The following is a 20,400-nucleotide window of genomic DNA, read 5'->3' on the forward strand; positions in this document are numbered from 1 at the left end:
CAACAGACAAAGGGGAAATAATTCCAGCACTCCAGCCTCTTTGGAAGTTTTAATAATTAATCTAGAAGTTAAATCTATTTTTACAAGGCCATCCTAATTTAACTCAGGATTTGTAGAAGTTATGAGGATAATGGCATTAACAAGTTAGCCACTACTTCATAGGCACAAACTCTGCAGGGCTGCAATGTACTCCTGCAATAGTGGGAAGGAGCAATCAGATCATATACTCAAGCAAAACCTCCTAAACCTTTGTAGGAGACAATGTATTACTCTAAACTTCTTTTGGAAGAAAAGACTTTTGATTAAAAAAAAAAAAAAAAAGTTAAAATAACTTAACAAAATGGAGATTGACAGAAAAAAAGCTTAAAAGAATACTTGTCAGCTATGAATCAGCAAGAACAAGAACAAAAGCATAAACATTTTCAGATAAATCCTCCTTTTATAGTCTATGTTCTTCTTTGGAAAAGGGAGAATTAAATGTAGCCACTACTATGTATAAAGTCCCCAAAAAAGAATTCATGGAAGCATGGGGAGGACATTGATCTGCTGATGTTAGGAAAAGGAGTGGTTTGGAGAAACAGGGAAAGGGAAGCGTAAACAAACAGAAAAGCTGAAAATCCTCCCATTGAGCATATCCTCTGGCTCACCAGATCTGTTTATTTGTGCAGTGGGCTCTACAACATTTCTGCAGTTCTTTAGATGCTTGAATGTAATTCAGAATTATCTTATTCCTTAGTTACAACATTAGTACCTATTTAAGTAATGATACGTTAATTATTCCCCTCATTAGTACCTGAATTAATCCAACCTTAAAGTTTTGCTTAGCTAATCAGTCTCGCAATTTCCAACTTTTAACTTGACTTGTGAAAGGACTGTGATGTAATCCCCACTGATTAATTACTGAAATCCAAGACTAAGCAGACCAGCAGAAAAGCATTTATAGAACAAGGGAATCCAGTGACGCCACAGAGGGTTAGGGTTTTTCCTACCAAGTGAAAGGTTACTCGTATAAAGTCTGAGTGGTTTCAAGTGCTTAAGTCACACTGTTCCCAGTACCACACAACATCTTTTGCTTACAAACTGCTAGAAGTCAAGCCAGATTGTTTATTTTATTTTAGTCAGAAGGAATTACATTGAAAATGTAAAAGGATTACATGGAAGTGCTGGAAGGGCTAACGCCTGCATTCCAAAAAGGAACTTGATTGGAAACACCAGAAATGCGTTTTTTGATTAGGCAGCACTCGGCACTTCGATTTACCCCCCTCAGCCCTGAAAGCCGCTGGCGTACAGAGCCCGGCAAGGCGCCGCTCCGCTACAGCCCAGCCCAAACGCGCCTCCCCAGCGCCTGTGCGTGCCGGGGCTGCGAGCCCTGCAGCGCAAGCAGGAGCCGGGCGCTGCCGGGGGAAGCGAGGTGAGGCAGCGCCACGTTTTCGGCTAATCGGCCGGGTTATCTGACCTCGGCCGGGGGGAGATGAAGGGGGGGGAACACGAGGCAGGGGTAGATGAGGCGGGCAGCAGCCGCCATTTTGTGCCCCCCTCGCCCCGCGCGGTCGCTGCCGCTTTAAGGCCGCAGGCACGAGGCCCCCCCCTCCCCTTTACCCCCCCCATCACGCGCTCGCCCCCCTCCCCTCCCCGACCCGCGCTCGCCCCCTGATTGGCCGCTCGCCGCGCCGCCGGATAGTCAACATGGCCCGCGTGCGGCGCGGCGGCCGCGGCGGCGCTGGGGCCAATCGGCGGCGCTTTTACTGAGGGAGGCGCCCGCGCTCGGGGCCAACGGGAGCCGGCTTTGTTGGCGGTCGGCGCAGCCCGAGCGAGCCTGCGAGGAGCCTGGCGGCTGGCGCTGCCTCCGAGGGCGGGCGGGACACGGAGCGGGGCCGCGGGCAGGTGAGGGCGCGGCGGGGCCGCCGCCAGCGGCTCCCGGCCCTCAGGAGGCCGCCGGGCAGCGGCCGGGCTCGCCGGGGATGGGGCTCGCGCGTGGCGGCCGTTAGGGCCTGAGGTGGGGCGGGGTGGGGCCGGGCCCGGCCGGCGGTGGCGGTGGGGCTGCCTGCGGGGAGGGGCCCGGCACCATCTTAACGGGGACGCGGCGCTGAGGGAGCGGGGGGCGCTGCGGGCAGCTCGGCCTCCCCCCGGCCTCCTGCGGGAGCGGGGAGGGCGAGGAGGGAGGGCTGGGGGTGGGGAGCGCTTCTGCCTCGCCTCGAGTCAAACCAGTAGCTGCTGAGGTCAGGCGTGGTGCTTTCGTTTGACCTCATCCAGGGTCTTCCGTTCGCTCAGCGTGCTCTGTACTTTTCTGGGGCTCTCTTTTCGTTTCGCGGCTCTTGTTCTGTAAGCGAGGGCCTCTTTAAAATTTCCTGCTGTTGCATCGGTTGTTTGTCGCACATAATAGCACGTCCTCCGTGGGATTTGTTTGGTTCGTTTCTCTAACATCCCTCTACAGGTAGAGAGGCAAGTATGTAAATTCTGGAGGTGAAGCCAGAACCACTAGGCAGATTCTTATGAAGTCGTCTTAATGATTATTTGCAAAGTCATTTTTATAAAGTCAAAACAGTGTGATCTCAGTACAGCTTTCAAGGTGAGCATAACTGCTGCTGATGTTCAGAGCTTGTGGAGCAGGTTAATGAGTTTCTTCCTCTTGACTGTTTTTTTCATTATTATTTCTAATCTTGCTTACTAAAAGTGTCAGAGACTATTATGCTTGTGGCTTCCCACAGAGTTGCATCCCAGCAGGTCTAAACGGAAGTCATAACTTTCCCTCCTGATTTGTTGTAGTTACAAAAGCAGTAACAGTTGTAGGTAGAAGTCTTCCTGTGAATTCACAAGTGCAGTAATTTTTTGTTTTATGTTCTAGCTGTGTAAATTTAGAAGGCTTTTAGAACAAGAGGTAAGCTCTTTTAGCAGAGAAAACTTATTCTGTGTAGTTTTTTGTTTGTATCTCTAGCTATTAAAGAGACAGGCTTTTCCTTTAAAGCTGCATCCTTCTGGATGTTTCTTGTCCTTACAATGAACTTTTGCTATTGTAGACTGTTGGAAGTATGCACTGAGTTTAGTTTCCTGCTGTTTTAGATGTCTAGTGCCATATGACATTCATTCTAGGCAAACTGTAGCAGAATGATTTATGGGACAGGTGGTTGATGTAGTCCCCTCCTTCCCCTAAGTTTCTTGTCTGTATTAGTTACGTGAAAAGGGTGAACTGTCCAGAATATGTAAGATATGATTTTGGCCTCTTATTGGCGGTGGTAGTGATAATAATATCCTACAGTGCTCTTTTTTTGAGTTCTGGTAGCTTTTTTTTTTTTTTTTTTTTTTTTTTGTCTTTGTCTGCAAACTTTGTTGTCTACAAGCTTTTTTGCTTGGAAGATAACAAAGGCAATAAATAGTAAGGCTCAATGCTTTGCTTCTGTACTTTTTCCATTAACTGTGCACTTAACTTTCTGTCTAAAATCACCTTACTCTCTTCTCGCCTGTCTCCACCAGCTTTCATGGAACAGTTCTATTAGTAATCGGGAGCATTTAAGCCATTAGAAGGGAGTTGTAATGCCACTGGGAATCATAAGCTTTTTTATTTTTGGAAAAGCTTCTTTTACTTTATTGTTCAGTTTATTTCTTTTCATTTTTCAGTTACCAAAGGAACAACTTTGAAGAGGCAAACCAGACTGAAAGTATGTATTTGCACAAGGGAATGATGCCTTACCAATTTTATTACATGTTATTTAGGTAAATGGCCCTTGTCAGAACATGCCTAATTGACGTCTGTTCCAGTGGAGCTTAAGTCAGCTGCTACTTAAAAATTGTGCAAGTTGTGGGAGCTTTACTTCATGCTTCCCAAACAGGAATGAGAATCTTGTCTTCAGCATCAGGGCTGAGAAATAGTTCCCCGCAGGAAACACAGCACAAATAATGGAGCAGAAGATTTGTACATTGAGTGGATTTTTTCTTTTGGCTCTGTCCCTGGGCCAGTGTTGGAAGGGACGAGACTTTGAGGCTAAATTTTAAGTAATGCGAGTCTGCATTTTTAGTTGCTTACTCTTGCTTCCTCTGATAGTGACGAGGATCATGTAACTTGTTGGCTGAACTCTGATATTAGGTCAGTTTGCTCTCTTACCTTCCTAGTCATCTCTTTTTTTTTTTTTTCCATGCTTTTTGTATGCAGTGGAAGGAAAGACTAGCGTATGCTCTTTTATTTCTTCAGCTGTAAGATAGCAAAATTCTCTCCTTTTGCTCCACAGCATGGTTGCTTGCATTTTTACTTTGTCTTTTTATGCTTAGGGCAAAAATAAGTGCTGGCAAAAACAAAAAAAACAAACAAACAAAAAAAAACCACACATGGGTTGCTGACACAGACCTGGTCTAAAGAGCTTGCTTTCTTGTTTGTTCCTGGTCTATGGTGAACTCACATGTTTGTTGTTGTTTGTTTTTTTTTTTTTTTGCCTTTTTTGGGAGGGGTAATAGATGGTAAGCAACTATGTTTCCTGTGGAATAATCTAACCTGTACTCCTAGCTTTCCATTTCTGTCTGTTTGTGAACGTGTTACTTTCCTAGCTTAGAGCAGGAATTTCCTTTTTCCAGGTAGGGGAGTGTGTGCATTCTCTGCCACCCGTTCTCTGACTGTCACTCTGGATGTCCTCACATTCTCTGGTAGCTGTCTATTGGAAGCCGGGCTATAGGTCAGCCTGCCTGGGCGTTACAGGCTCTAAGAAACCAGACTCATAAGAATGATGTGTTCTTTGTGTTCTTGAACTTGACTTACAAACCCATATCTGTTTTCTTGAGGATTTAATAGTGTAAAATAATCTATACAGTATGTAGTGGTTACTTGGGTGTGCAATGAACTGTGTCTGGAATGAAGGAGGAAAAAAAAAAAACTACTAAAATAGACATACAGGCTTGTGTATGTCAGCCTGATAAAGAAGTTACAGTGAAATAAGGTAGGCAGTCTGGCTTTGGTGTCTCTGGAGAGCTAGTTTAGATTGTGGGGGCTGGTGTACCTGTGTTAGGCTTTGTTCCAGCCACTGCGAACACTGGGGCTTCTGCTTCCATGTTTTCTTTGTTTTTCCAGTCCCAATAAACTCAAGGCAAATCAGCAAACTGTTGAGTAGAGGAGTCTTCCAGCTCCTGTCAAAAACCTTCTTTTTGGATAAACAATTTTCTTCCCTCCAGTGTTTTGGTTCTATTTATCTGGTAGCATGTTTAGTTTGTCACTCTGCATAGTGCAGAAGAAGCAGCTATTCACAAAAATAGCCCTGATTAGACTGACAAAGGAGACATTCTTCTGCCCAGGTGACATGAGAAAAAAGTCTTTTTGAAGTTGTACTTTGTTTGAACTTTCATTGTTTCCAGATCAGGCATAGTAATACATAGACTAAAAATTCATTATTTACTGTGGTACTGTCAAGGAATTAGAAAATAATATATTTATTTCTTCATCGTCAGGTTTTTATTTTTTAAAAAGAACGTACAGCCAATCTAGGAAACTGATTCATGTTCTTAGGATAAAGACTTATGATCTGGTAGAAGTAGGTTATAAACTGAAATGCGTAACAGGAAAAAAAGTCTAAAAGGGTGAAATGAAAGCACTTAACATACTGTTTAAAAATTGAACAAGTTCCCATTTGGATTGCATGTTATGGGAGCTGTTCACTTTACTGTGAGAGATAAGGTATGCTGACTTTCTTAGAAAAAACAGAGGGAGTTTATTTATCTTTGTGTCTTAAACTGTTACATATTTTATCTTCATCTTCTGTGGAGGTAAGCAAGCTACCATTAAATTATTTGTAAACACTGTATTTCAACTTGCAGGTGGATACAGGCACACAGATGGCAGATAACAGGTATGTTGGACTTATTTCGTGAAGTTAAATCTAGTTACAGCTGACTTCATCTGGTCTTCTTGTGGGTGAACTTTTTTTTTCGCAATGAAGAGGGTATTATCAAATTTGAGTAAGGGTAAGATAGTAATATTTTCTGTAGCTGGACTGTATTTCCTTACAGCAAGGAGGAAACGCCCATTTACCATACTAGAAGCTGAGAATGTAGTATATTGGCTACAGAATAACTTTGTTTTGGGGTTAATGTAACTAGTGTTGTGTTGACTCAGTTTTTCATGTTCATGCTGAAATGCTGTAAAGATGTGAAGAGAGCACTGATCTTTGCTGTTTCTCTGATCTGTATGATTGCAGAAAGCACTGCTTTATTTTCTGTTTTTCATAATGTTTTTAGAACAAATAAGTGTCTCTTAAGCTGATGTAAAAACATACGTGATGCTGCGCTTTCAATGCTTGCACTGCATCAGGGTAAGCTGGATAAGTTGGCCTATCCAGTAATTAATAATACCCACTTGAATGTATAATGTTTTTTCTCCTTTTATATCTGAGGTAAGATTAATTTCAGCAATACCCAATCTGTGTTTTGCAACCTCTAGACAGGCAGGAAACATAGGGAAGGCTTGCTGGCTGTTGACTCATTCTGGGCCCTCTCTTTCCCCAGCACAAGAAGTGAGATGGAAGACACTGGGGGAAGGACAGGGTTGTTTCTTTCTTAAAATCAAAGTGACTGTTTGTTCTTCCTATTAGTCAAAACAACTTACTATACTAAGTCCAAAGAGCTTAGAGCAGTCATTTAAATTGCTTCCTTACCTGTATTCTTTCTAGTGGTTTTTCTTTTATCACTTACATTAAAAGGATGTCTTGTGTTTTCACTTGTGAGTAATAACATTTCCCTGTTGAGGATGACCCGGTACAGGTCAAAGGCCAGACATTCACTTAAAGGAGATTAATTTATCTGTCACATAGCTATTTTTCCATCTTTTGCTTCCTGTTCATCACAGGAGAATTAATTTCATATCCAAACTTCAGAGTTTGAAAAGCTCGAAGACATAAGCATGTCTTCTAGTGGCATACTTGTTTACTACAGGTCAAGTTTTATAAACACTGAAAATTCAGTGTACTTTTGTTCTTAAATATTAATGTTTTTACGAAGTGATGCTTTTCTAATGTTACGTTTTTAATTCTTCTAGTAAAGCAGAAGATACTGCTTCGGATTCTGTGGACGCTGCTAAAAATGCAAGTGACAAAAAAGGTAAGTACGTACTAGTAGGTAACACTACAAAGGTGGAGTAATGCTATTGCCTTCTGTATTGAAGCTTCTTTAATAAAAAATAAGTAATTTTAAGGAAAAAATACACCTATGTAAAAATTTCATCAAGTTAGTGTGTGCTGTGCAACTTACTGATTTTTTTTTGTTGTTGTGTCCTCTCTGGTGAGAAGAGTGGTGGGAAAGAATGGAAAGATCAGGAAAGCAAATATCTGCATGTTACGAACACCACATGAGTCTTATTAGTGATGCTTTTAAGCTCCTAACCAGAAGGTGTGACCTCTGGAAAAAAGTCTTCTGCCAACTCTTGTGATATCTGTTTGAGGAGTCATATAAGTTGTAAAAGTGTCTTGATATAAAAATTAATAGTTGTCGAGGAAGTGCTCATAGTGCAGTGTTGCTTTGTTGTACAAAGCTCACCAAGTTTGTCACATGTTTTCAGGAGTAAGACTAACTGGGAAACACTTTTACAAATGTCTTGAAAGTTTAATCTGATGGTTCGGTCGCAAATTCGTGGCTTACAAACTAGACCTAGTATAGAGAGAGGACATAGAAACTTGTATTTTGCACCTTCTTAGAAGGGAAGACAGGAAATCTGCTTATGTCATCAATGTGCTATTTGATTTTTAGAAAACAAAGATTTGATACATTTCTAAACAGAGGAATGAGTTTTCTATCACTATCCGTTCTTACCATTCTTAAATCTGATCCTGAGGTAACTTTGAGTTATTAGTTCCCTATAGCAGTGATATTTGAGAAATGGAAAATAGCAAGTATTTTTGCTGTGACACAGTAAGACTCATAATATGACGTAAGTGCTATAAATATATTCAGATTTGTTTTAAGAATGGGTTTCTGTCTTCATAGAAAAGCTGGCAGACCAAGTGATGCAAAATCCACAAGTTTTGGCAGCCCTACAGGAACGACTTGACAACACAGCGCTTACCCCTTCAAGTTACATTGAAACGTAAGTATAGCACATAATAAAATTCTTGAAAGACTGAAAGCATAATAAAATGATACTACTGTATAATTAAGGTAGGAAATTGGAGCAAATGACCTGTTAAGTAAAATGTTGACTTTAACTGTGATTCAGTGGCCTACATCTGGAAGAAAGAGTCAAGTTTTAATTTACTTGCATGAAATTTAAAACAAGATGTTGCCCTGTGTAGTGTTTTCTGTAGCTACTATAATTTTGGTTTGAAGTATTTTTTCCATCCTACCTTGTTTCCTTTGATTCGTATTCTGTTAGGGTGTGCTGATTTTTTATAAAACTGTTGTCTGGACGTGGTGGAAAGGTCAGGACCTGTAAAGCTACTCTTTTAGCCCTAGTTTAAAGTTTCCTTTTTGAAAGGAAGATAGGCTTATGCTTCAAATTTTGCCTTTAGCAGAAACTTTGGCCTTTATTTCTTTATTGAGCATAGCTAGGAGACTATTTTAATTTTTTAAAGTTAAGTTAAATTAATTTTTAATCTATCAAAATTGCATTTAGCTTATATGCACCCTATTTCACAGGGAAATATTAAATAATGGTAAGGCAACTAGTTTTTAAACTTAAAGAAGTATGTATTTTTTAGTTTACCAAAAGCAGTGAAAAGAAGAATTGATGCCTTGAAACAACTTCAGGTGAAATGTGCCCATATAGAAGCTAAATTCTATGAAGAAGTACATGATTTAGAGAGAAAATATGCAGCACTCTATCAACCTCTTTTTGATAAGGTGAGAAGACTAAATGTTTCTTACAGCTGCGTCAATTCTGTTTGCATATACAAAATTTTACTTATGCCAGTTTTGTTTTTTTTTCCTACCATAGAGAAGAGAGTTTATTAATGGAGAAGCTGAACCCACAGATGCAGAGTCAGAGTGGCACAGTGAAAATGAGGAAGAAGAAAAACTAGCTGTAAGTACAAACTGGGTAATGAACTGAAGATGTATAGGATTTTCAAAGTTAATTCTTGTACAGCATTTCCCGTTGAAGATTGATCTTTTGGAGAGAAAAATGTTTTACCAGTAATGTGCGACTGTGATGAACACTTTCTTAGGTCCTGTGAAAGCTTCTAAATGCAGTTTAGGTTTTTTCAAGTTTTTAACTTCAGCAAATTCTTGCTTTTGTTTGCACTGTTCGTAATCTGTTAGCAGCATCATTCTGTTAATGGGTTCCATTCCGGTGCTACATGATAACCCCAAGGTAATAAAGGCTGGCTGTTTGTCTGCCTGTTCTCTTTATTTTGGGGGGACATAATTTAGCTTAAATATCTAGAAATATAAACTAGACACAGGTTTCTCTTAGTTGTAAAATGGAATTGACCTTATCTAATGTATGCTGGCTAGTGGATTCTTTCTTCCCCAGTGAGTAGGAACTCTAGCTTTACAAAGGATGATGTAATGGGTAGGCTGCCTTTTATTTTTTATTGTTGTTTTTTGGAGATGGATACTCACTGATTTTTTAAAAAATTATTATCTTTAAATAACAGTGACCTACTTAAGGTGACAAATGTGACATTCTGTCAGGTTTTCCTTGCATTTTTCCCATGTTACATCTCCATTTGGTTTCCTTTGGATGCTGTTTTATATACAGTGCAAATTATTCTTTGTTTTGACTAGTCTCATGAGATTTAGCATGATGCAGTACTCGATGTGTGGAAGCAAAAAGGTTTCTTAGACTTTGTGTGAAGGCAGCATTGACTGGCGATATTCAATGCAATTATAGATCAGAAACATGTCTAGATGGCAAGTAAAATGCTGCTTCATATTGGCTAGCCATAGCCCAAGCAGCTGCTGTTTAGAAGAACTTGTGTATTTGCTGCTCTCTAGTGGTGTAAATACAAAGGTGCAATATGAATTCATACCCCAAATTCCTTGTTTCATGAGCTAGGTCATGAAACTTGGTCATTTTGTTTAGGTGACGTTTGACATCAGTTATATGTACAGAGTTCTGCATCACACAAAGTTATTTGTTCAGTATTAATAATGAAAAGTAACCATGGTAAATCAACTTTGCTAACTACCCTGCAAAATTGGGAAGGTAGGACAGTTTCAGAGGGCAGAACTTAATTTTAGACTTTTAGGTAGAATTCTGTCAATGACACGTGAGGCTACAGGAGAGAGATGAATACGAAAAAATGCATTTGTATTTTTTCTGACTGTGGTAAAGATGAATGTGCTTTCCTTTTTTTCCTGTTTGTCCAATTACAGCAGCTGTCACTTGGTTATTTAGACTTTGTACAAACTAATTCCAAATTAATTGAAAGGAAACCTGAATTGATTGTTTATGTGCTTATTTGTGTAAATGAAACTCATGCCTATTAATGCCATTTACAGAGAAACAATTCAGATTTTTAGAAGTCTTATAAAAACAGCTTCAGAGTTAACGAATGCTTTGTACATCTACTTATGTTTATGAAATAATATATTGAGAAGTTGTGTTTTTATTTCTTAATTGTTTCTGTATTTATTTCACAGGGAGACCTGAAAAATGCAGTGGTAATAGAAGAGAAAGCAGAAGCAGAAGAGACAAATGTCAAAGGAATTCCAGACTTCTGGTTTACTATCTTTAGAAACGTAGATATGCTAAGTGAATTAGTACAAGTAAGTTTGCCTTATGATAAGAGTAACTTCTGTCATATGTTAAATGGCTGCTACTCTTTCCAGTTACTAGTGAGCGCTTGGAACCTTGTGCTGCACTTTGGTCAGGGTAATTACATCAGCATGGACTGAGAGCAGTTCTGTGGGGAGGGACTTGAGGTGCTGGTGGATGGAAAAAATATGGACATGACTGGCAAGGTGTGGGGCTCCCAGTATGAGAAAATACAGACCTGTTAGAGCAGGTCCAAGAAGAGGGCTCCAGAAATGATCAGAGGGCTGGAATGCTTCTCTTGATGAAAGGCTAAGAGATCTGGGGTTCTGTAGCCTGGAGAAAAGAAGGCTCTAGGGAGATCTTACTGCTGCCTTTCAATAAAGTGGGCTTATAAGAGGTTTTTTACTAGGGTACAGCAATAGGATAAGGGATAATGGTTTTAAACTGAAAGAAGGTAAATTTAGATCAGATATTCGGAAGTTCTTCATTCAGGCTGTAGGTGAGGCACTGGAACAGGCTGCCCAGAGAAGCTGTGGATGCCCCATGCCTGGAAGTTTTCAAGGCCAGGCTGGATGGGGTTTTGTGCAGCCGGATGTAGTGGAAGGTGTCCCTGCTCATGGCAAAGTGGTTGGATAAGATGGGTCTTCAGAGGTCCCTTCCAACCCAAATCGTTCTATGATTCTGTTGTGACACCAAATCTTTGGGCCTTCATAATCCCTAACACTATTCCTGAAGGTGCTTGAAAAGCTAGTGATAAGCAGAACAGCTGACCAAAACTGCTGAACAGGATGCAGGTTTTCTTAGAAATGATCTTGTAACAACCTCTGTAGATATTAAAATGCAAATTCACAGCTCACAACAGCTGTTCCTCTATAATTAACTTAGTCTGTTTTTTTCAAGGGTACTATATGTGTACCTATGGATAGGTTGAGTTCATGTTAAGTATCCTGTGTAGTTCTCAGTTGTAGTAATTGCTTGTAATGATATTAAAGAATAAATTTCTGAAGTCTGTCTTTTTGTAAAGCTCATCACTAATAAATATCCTGAATTAAGCTTTTATTCTCAGTAACATTCATGAAGCCTAGTAGGGTAACAATATTTACTGAAGACAAGGCTTGGTGATTGAGAGTTGGGAGTTTGACATGGTATTTGCAACAAGGATTAAGAAACTTGGTTCCAAATCTGAACTTTAGCTGCAGTCTTTAAATAACTGCAAGGATTAGTTTGTTCTTAAGAACAGGTTGAACAAGCAAACTAGATGGAAGTTTTGGTCTTCTAAATATTGCCTGCACCATAAGAAATTGCTTTTTCCTTTTTAGGAATATGATGAACCAATCTTAAAACATCTGCAGGATATTAAAGTTAAATTCTCTGAACCTGGACAGCCTATGGTGAGTTTTCCCTAGTTGTTGTTCATGAAGGTTGTAGTAATGATGGGAGCAAGAGTTCAAACTTCTAATTCCATCCTGTTTGGCTAGAATATATAGGGGGATTCTCTCTGGGCTTATATCTTTATGCTGTGGCTTTTAATGTTCAGATTTCCTGACCCTTTGCTTTTTCACCCCACATCTTTAACGTAGTTTCTAGATTACAATTCTGATTCAGTTCTGGCCAGTTATTGCTTTAATTTTCTATTTCAAATTCCAAATAATCTGTTCTTTCTGTGAAAGTTACATGGCTGCTTTTGTTTTGCAAGTGAATTGTGGGTGCTGCTTCCCACATAGTGTGCTTCATCAAAAGAAGAGATGTGGCTACAATCTTAATCAAAAACAACGATAATGGATATGATGCCTATAGGAAAAATATTAGATGGTCTTTTGAAAGTGTACCCAATAAGTAATTTAAGTTTTGCCTTTTTTCAGAAACATTCATGTTCATGCAAATTCTTTGTAGTGTTCCTTTTGTAGATCCTGTGTTTGTCAAAACTAGATTGTTGTGTTGCACGTTTAATTCATGCAGACTATATTCCTTGGACTTCTTTTGAGGGGGAATCAGGAAATAACGGAATTTCAGCCTACATGTTCTTTCTTTAAACTTCATCCTTCTTTTTTTTCCCCGCAAGTTTTTTTTTTTTGATGGTTTGTTTTATGGAGTTATAGTCATGTAACAGTCTAAAATGCAAGAGATGCTTCATTGATGCTTCATTACTAGAGCTTCTAGTAAAGATAAAAGGACTTTCTCAAAATACCTTTTAAAGGTTATTAACAACTGAAATGAAGTTTCTAGCCCTCATTGTCTTCTATTAGTACAAAAATCTTGAGCCGATACTCAGCAAGGGGGGTAGTATGGACAGGAGAAATTGGGAGTTAAGTTCCTAAATATTGTTACAGCTGGAGGAGAAGATGTGAGTTTTATGAAGAAAATGTATAAGTACAAATTTAAGTACTGAAAAAAGTTATTTTTTTTAATCCTGAAACATAACTATTTGGTGGCATTCAGATAATTTGGGAATAATTGTTTTTGACTACAACATTTTTGTGTGTTCTCATTTGGCTTTGTTTTACAGCACCTTAAGTTGAAGACATCAGTGGATGTATCTTGTCTCGCACTGTTCGTAACCTCTTGACAGCATATTCCTGTGATTAGGTTCCATTCCAGTGCTACATGAAATCCAATAATGGAAGGCTGACAAATTATATGTCTCTTCTGTATTTGGAAACAAAAGGATGTATTCCTAACCACTTCAGTGAAACCTGTTTACCAATTATTTGTGAATGTTTGAAATTCTCTGGCAGTTATTGTAGCAGTGATGGCCTTGTAATGCAAAAAGTTCAAATCACTGGTGTGTAATGAAAACACTAATTCTGCTGGGGAATAAGTTTTGCAACTAAAATAAACATATAATAGTTAGGAATTTCCTGGTTCACCACTGATCAACTTCAGTTACTGTCCTTCAGAACTAGATTTACCTGGTTACAGTAATGGTGCTTCCAAAGTGCTTTTTGCTATAGCCTGTATATAAACTTATCTGCGTAAAGTTAAGCAATTCCTCTTCTTATTTGCTTTTATTTATAATCAATGAATAAACTTACATGTGCTTATATAAATGTAACTTATAAAATATCTATCAATTTGGACAGAGGGATCCCTTGCTAGCACATTCACACCTGGGTGATGACTATGCATATGAGTTAAGTAGCTTGAAATAAGGACATTTATTTATTTGAACTTCATAAGAGTATCTTCTATACTATAAGAAAACTGTAGAAATTCATACTACATAGCTAATCTGATATCAAAAGCAAAGACCCTCAAGGCTACTGGAGAGGTTATTAAAGTTATTCAAATAGGCCTTGAAACTTTTGTCTCATAATTAGCAGATTTAAAAAGAAATACTGAAATGCTGTCTTTGCAGATAAGTTTGTATTGCAAGTGCTTGGGATGCTGCCTGCTAAGTAATGCCAATGGTTACTTATCCTGGTGATGTTTTGTGGGATTATTTGGGTATGAGAGTGTTAGTCACTGGTGGTAGATAAAAGCTAAGTTTGACCCTTCCCCTAAGCAAGTGTGCTAGGGAGGGATCTGTCCTAGCTGAAGAATATCTCCAAACCATGCTGGCTGTTTTGAATTTCTTTTAAAATGGAAGTAAAGCTAAAATAGGCTATGGGAAGCCAACACAAGTGTTTCATCTCACAACTGGTTCCCAGTAGCCTCCTTTCCTTAATCTGTAAGCATGTGAGGTTTTGAAGGCTTCTGCTGCCCCCAAACCCATCTCTGTGGGACTTCTGTCCTTCTAAATTTCTATCATGTGAAGAGATCCATGTGGTCAGAGAAAGCAGATGGTGAGAGAAAACTAAGGGGCCTCTGGGAGATGAGTGAGAGGTGTATGTCTTTGATGAACAGACTGCTGTCCCTGGAGATACTCCACATGGTAGACTTTCAAAGAGTACAAGAAGATCTTGGGTTATAAGAGACCATTTTCTGCCCTATGGCTGAAGAGTGCTGGGGAAGTAGATTCACGAGCTCTGCAACATGTGTTCTGTAAGGCTACTAAGGCTAGTCGTTCTTGAGCTTAGCTTGTCTGTTTTGCATGTGCATGAGATCTAGGTCTTATGGCATGTTGACAGGGTAGTAAATAAAATATTTTAAGTAATAGGGCATGCTGCGTCTATGCAGTAGTTGTGGTGATGCTGGAGCTTTTGACTTTCAACCCTTCTGTGCTGTTGGAGAACTGACCTGCCTAAGCGGACTTCCCCTCCTACCTCTGCTTCAAGTAATGAAAGCAGTGCTGCTGAAAAAAACACCTTTATGAACCTTTAGTTCATAGCTGATTGTGAGTGAGAAGTAGGCTTATATAGCTTTGTGTGATCAGTTTTTGAAAGCTTCAGAGATTGGAAAGCTGATGTGTTGTGTATGCAGTGGTTCTTCCTAGCTGGAGCTTTTTGTTCTCCACCTAAGTTGCTGAATTTCTGCTAACAACTTTCAGGTGCCACATGAGGAATGATCATGAATGTGATCAGAAACACCTGCTTCAGGCTGCAAGCAGTTAAAATGTGTAATCTTAGGCTTCAGTTTATGAAGTCAGGGTTCTTTTGCAGGACTTTATTATTAAATAAATATTCTGGTTCATGGTGGGCTGTACTATTTAAATGCAGACTCCTGAATAATAAATTTAAAATGTTTGTTTCATGCTTGAAATATCATAGTATTGACTGCTCAGAGCCAGGGGTAGGTAGAGCAGAGCCCAATGGTGTTACTGTGAAGCCAGAGAGACTTTCAGAACAACAGCTGCATCATCCCTAGTCAAGGGATGAAGAAAAGGCTTCCACAGAACATGAAACAAAGACTTTTCTCAATTTCCTGATTCTGCTACAGTGAAAGATACGTTTACTGTCAAGTCATTCTTTTTTTTTCCTGTGTTCAGAGTTTGATTAATGGTGATTCTGCTGATTCACTATTTCAAAGATGATAAATCAGTGTTAACATAAAACTGTAATGGAACTTTCTTGTAGTCTTTCTCATTAGAGTTCCACTTTGGGCCCAATGACTACTTTTCTAATACAGTCCTGACAAAAACCTACAAGATGAAGTCGGAGCCAGACAAGACGGATCCCTTTTCATTTGAAGGACCTGAAATAGTTGATTGTGAGGGGTAAGGAAAACTTGAAATTCAAAAAACCTTTTGAAGTACTAGTTGATGTCTTCAAGATCCTGTTTCTTTTTTTCCTGACTGTGACGATAACTAGTGAAGATAAAGATGTTGCTGACTTAAACTGGGAGTGTATACAAGGATGGTGATCTTAGCCTCAGCATGCAGAAGTGTGTTTGTGTGTGTGTGTATATATATGTGTACACAAATAGGAGTGCATTTGTATTCCTGTGCCTTTCAAGTTAAAATAGATCAATGAGGTAACAAGCCTTTAACTTCCAGATAACAGGGTAAATTCATTTTAATTTATTTCACAGCCCCAATAGGCACTCTGATAGGTAGCTGTAAGCCTATTGAACTTGTGCCCATCTCAGCAATTTTTACTCCAGCAGTGCTTCAGAATCTGGCAGGCAGTGCTCATATGTGTGATCTGTTCTCTCAGCCCGGAATGTGTTGGCTGTGTATTTTGTTTCTGTTAGTCTTGGCTGTGCATCTCTGAATGTATTCAGAATGCAGCTTCCTTGTTTTTTTTCCTTTTTTCCCTTTCTTCCTGTTTTTTTTTTTTTAAAGATTTTTTTCCCTTTGTATTTTTCCCCTCAAAAAACATAACACTGGGAAAATGCCAAATGTTTCTTGTGAAGGTATCCTGACAACCTCAGAATCTGGCATTTAATGCTGTGTGTTAGCTTTTTGAATTGAATGTTTGATAGCATTGAGGCAAAACGTCATCTTGTATGTTTAGTGAAACTCACACCTAAGTGAGAGGTTAGTCCGTCTTGACGATAACTTCAGTTAAACAAAATGCTATGTATACTTTGACACCATGCTTGGCTCAGTTTTTTGTCCCCCCTCATATTAAGAGAACTGTGTTTACCACTTACTCTTTGCCATGTGCAGTTTGGGATAAAAGTGTAGGTACATGGAGAATGCCTTAATTGAGGTAATGTGCCAGTTTGCACAGTAGCAGAAAGGATCCAAGAAGTTCATTATTTCCAGCTTGCTATATCTTACTGCCAAGTCAGTCTGAGCATTGTTCTTTGGAGAGCTAGTGTGCCTCTCCCTGGCCACTCTTTTTGGTGGGCTTTTCAGGGTAACTGGACACTGCCTTGGCCTGCAGTGAGGGCAAATTGTGTATTGTTTTCCACTGGCCTGGCTGTCAGAAGAATCATTCTTAACTGTTGGGGTGTAATGGATTAGTTTAATCACATCCTCTGTTACAAAACTCTAGTAATTGGGCCAAAGAGGTGTTAAGGCATGGATGGGGTGGGGGCAGTGATTATGCTGGGAAGATGACCTATTTAGGTTTTCTGTTAAGGAAAGTATTTGGTTATTTGGTTTATCCAACATACACCTAGTATGTAGTCTCCAGCAGTATGATGCATCCGGAGTATCTTGTTAAGTAGATTAAGATGCCAGTGTGTGTGTAAAAGTAGCTTTAACTAGAAAACTGGAAACCATCTTTACTTTGTTTGTTGCTTCAGCACTCAATTCTTTATTTCTGTTGATGTGTTGCATTAAAATTCTGTTTCCCACGTGTTGTCTTTAGGTGTACTATTGATTGGAAGAAAGGAAAAAATGTTACAGTTAAAACAATCAAGAAAAAACAGAAACACAAGGGTCGAGGCACAGTTCGGACGATTACTAAACAAGTACCTAACGATTCTTTTTTTAACTTCTTCAACCCAATAAAGGGTAAGCTTGGAAACTGAGAATGTAGGATTCTTAAAATGCAGTGGCTTTTATATGTAAATACAGCTTAACTCTATAAACTCTATTTGCTGCATTGTATATTTAGACTTGTTACTGGAGGATGATGGCAAACTGCAGCCCATCAAAGCAGATCACTTTGGTTTGGGGTTATTCTGTAGAATTTGGCAATTAGGTGTGCTGTGTAAACAGGATTCCTTGTATGTGGAGTCTCCTGTAGAATCTCTTAAAGAAGTTGACTTGTTCTACCACAGGATGGCTCCATGCATCAATGTGAGATTTTTAATGTGAAGGACTCTTCCAGTTCTGGTCAAAGTTCCAGAATGTTGCTTTCGTTTAAACCTTTGTGTTGAGCATTAGAACTTTCTGCAGTTTGTTCTGTGATTCGTTAGTGATCCCTGATGCTCCATATACCTTCTTAATTTTCCTGGTTTATCTCATGCTAGCTGTGTACTTAAAGCAATTTAGGTGTATTCTGAAAAACATCGTATTTTTGATATATCTCCCATTGTACTCTTTTTTCAAATATAGATGAAAGAAGCTGTTTACTTTGGACTTTAGAGATGTACTAAACAAAACTGACATTAGGTCTTGATTTAATTGTAGGCTTTTATGCACCTTGTAATCATATTACAAATCCCTGTTTGCACAGGAATTAAACAAGTGATAAATAATTCCAAAGTTAATTTGTCTAGTACAAAAACGTCTTAACTTAAGCAGTTGTTAGTTTCTCTTATTGTGTTACACAGGGAATGTGTGTAGATGCTGTTTTGAGAAAGGGATAGTGACTAGTTTGCCTTGTGATGGTTTTATATTGTTTTTTTTATATGTAAAGGACAAATTCTAGAGGTTGCTGTTTAAGAAGTCTTAAGGCTATGACATATGCTGGCAGTTAATACTTGTATTTTCAACTTGAGAACAGTCAGGACCAAATCATAAACTTCACAGTAGGATGACAAAATCTATGGCACTTGATGAAAGTAGAGATTTTCTGTTTTTGTTTTTGTTTTTTTTTTTTTTTTTAAAAAAAAGACACTTCCTTAATTCTGCTGAGCAGTTTTGTGACTGCATTCTGATTTAGTCTGTCGTAGATGCAGCTCTAGGCCTTTTCTCAAAATACTTTGTAAACTCCTGATGAAAGATAAATTTGGTAGCATCAGTGTTTGAAGAGAAGGGAGGAAGGGAGTAATTTTATTTTAGCAAAATAAAATTACTGCATTTACAGAACTAATGCAGAAGTAAGGTGTATTGCTCTATGAGGCTGCTACGTGGCAGCTTTGGTGCCTTTATCACAGCACACGTTCTTAGCAGGTACAGTTTCTATGGGTTTGATTTTAAGATGGATCTAAATTGACTTTAAAAGTTTGTTAGCTTTTGAAGTCTTTAATTATCCCAGTGCTTTCTGGTATGAGAAGGTCTTTATGTTTTTGTCATTTTTGTATAGTCTAGCCCACCTCGATATTCAAACTTTACTTGAATGTGCTGTCTTTTCTTTTTTGCAGTATCTGGTGATGGAGAGTCGTTGGTAAGTTTGTTTCTGAAATGGCACAACTGTTCTCTACTGTTTTCTTCTTCACCATCTCTATGCTAACTATTCAGATTCTTTAATAATTGTGCATATCTTAGTTATTTTTGCTGTTGCTGGAGTTGAACTTTACCTTGATAAACTGAAAGATACTGTTGACTTCTCTAAATCCTGTGATCTTTTGCTGTTGCATGTCTTGATAAGATACATCTGTAACTGTCACTGTTGGGAAAAGGTCATAACTTTTTCTAGTCACGCAACTGGTAACCAGCTCTTCGCGAAAGTCTGAAACAGTCTGAACAATTCTGCTATGAAAGGTGTCAGGGCCAGCAAAGTCAATGTGAGCTTTATTTTTAATAGAATGCATTTTTTAGCAGGCCAGTAGCCTGTACGTAGATGGTAGAAAATTCTTTAAATGGCAGTTTTGCAAATCTGGATTTAGCCTTGCAATATTTCTTTTATTGCTACAAAATTAAGTGCAGGTCACCAGAACGGTTGATGGTGTGTTTCTCAAACCTGTAACTTTTTTATTTTTCAATTAAAAAAAGAAAGTGGTGTGCTACAGAGGAGTGAATGAAATTATTTCAAACTGATTTGCTTTACAGGATGAAGATTCTGAGTTTACTTTAGCAGCAGATTTTGAAATTGGTCACTTCTTCCGTGAAAGGATAGTCCCTCGTGCTGTGCTTTATTTCACTGGGGAGGCTATAGAGGATGATGATAATGTATGTATGCCCATCAGCATTTTGTTTATTAGTCACCATATATCTAGAAGCTGTCCCTCTTACTTTTCTGATTAGACTAGTATGTATTATTAATTATGTGAGAATAACAAAATCTGAAGAGATTTGTATTACTTGGGAATAGGAAATAACCATTCAATTTATTGTGAGCTGCTAATGTTCCCTTCTAGAAGGGGCTTAGTTTGCAGTACTGTGTTTCAGTGTGCCAGAACTGTAACTGCAGAGATTTTATGCGAATATTAGCAGAGTTGATAAAACTTCTTGGTCTTGCTTTTCAGTTTGAAGAAGGTGAAGAAGGTGAAGAGGAGGTGAGATGCATACTACATCTTTTATAGATAACTAATTACCTACTGTATTCCAGTCCTGAAATTGTATATGGTACTTCTTTCCAAAAGAGTTCAGCATTTCTAAGTTGTAAAATTTGTTTGTTACTTGTCTTCAGAAAAAAGTTACTTCCTGTAAGAGCACTTAACCTAGGGTTCTCCTAGAATTTTGGGAGCTATTTTCTGTCACAAGTCAAAAGCAGAAGCTTTTTTTTTTTTTTGAGTGCTAAGACCCTTTGTTTTTTTCTAATACCTATTACTTAGGTGGCAATGAAATTTGGTTTTCACTTTTTAGTTGTCGTGTGTCTTAAGACTGGTTACTGCCAAATACCAAGTTCAAAAAAAGGAGA

General features: G+C 38.8%; 1 protein-coding gene across 8 annotated transcripts in view; it reads left to right on the plus strand.

Annotated features, from left to right (window-relative positions):
• Positions 1 to 1,394: 1,394 nt before the first annotated feature.
• NAP1L4 (nucleosome assembly protein 1 like 4) overlaps positions 1,395 to 20,400 on the plus strand; it is a 31,485-nt gene continuing 12,479 nt past the window's right edge. For 5 of the 8 annotated variants that reach the window (XR_014317506.1, XR_014317507.1, XR_014317508.1 and 2 more), the window contains exons 1-14: positions 1,802 to 1,884; positions 3,616 to 3,656; positions 5,794 to 5,825; positions 7,010 to 7,071; positions 7,954 to 8,053; positions 8,664 to 8,805; positions 8,900 to 8,986; positions 10,549 to 10,674; positions 11,983 to 12,054; positions 15,616 to 15,755; positions 17,299 to 17,444; positions 18,962 to 18,984; positions 19,590 to 19,709; positions 20,006 to 20,035. Coding sequence is in view for 5 of the 8 variants with exons in the window: in XM_082760467.1 (XP_082616593.1) it covers positions 5,812 to 5,825; positions 7,010 to 7,071; positions 7,954 to 8,053; positions 8,664 to 8,805; positions 8,900 to 8,986; positions 10,549 to 10,674; positions 11,983 to 12,054; positions 15,616 to 15,755; positions 17,299 to 17,444; positions 18,962 to 18,984; positions 19,590 to 19,709; positions 20,006 to 20,035 (1,062 nt within the window). In the remaining 3 variants the exon portion in view is untranslated. Of the gene's footprint in view, positions 1,412 to 1,801; positions 1,885 to 2,199; positions 2,220 to 2,346; positions 2,408 to 3,615; positions 3,657 to 5,793; positions 5,826 to 7,009; positions 7,072 to 7,953; positions 8,054 to 8,663; positions 8,806 to 8,899; positions 8,987 to 10,548; positions 10,675 to 11,982; positions 12,055 to 15,615; positions 15,756 to 17,298; positions 17,445 to 18,961; positions 18,985 to 19,589; positions 19,710 to 20,005; positions 20,036 to 20,400 lie in introns of those variants that run through there. The other 3 variants (XM_082760466.1, XM_082760464.1, XM_082760465.1) reach the window with 3 other exon arrangements.

The sequence above is a fragment of the Aythya marila genome (assembly GCF_965140915.1).
Source record: "Aythya marila genome assembly, chromosome: 5".
Taxonomy (NCBI): Eukaryota; Metazoa; Chordata; class Aves; order Anseriformes; family Anatidae; genus Aythya; species Aythya marila.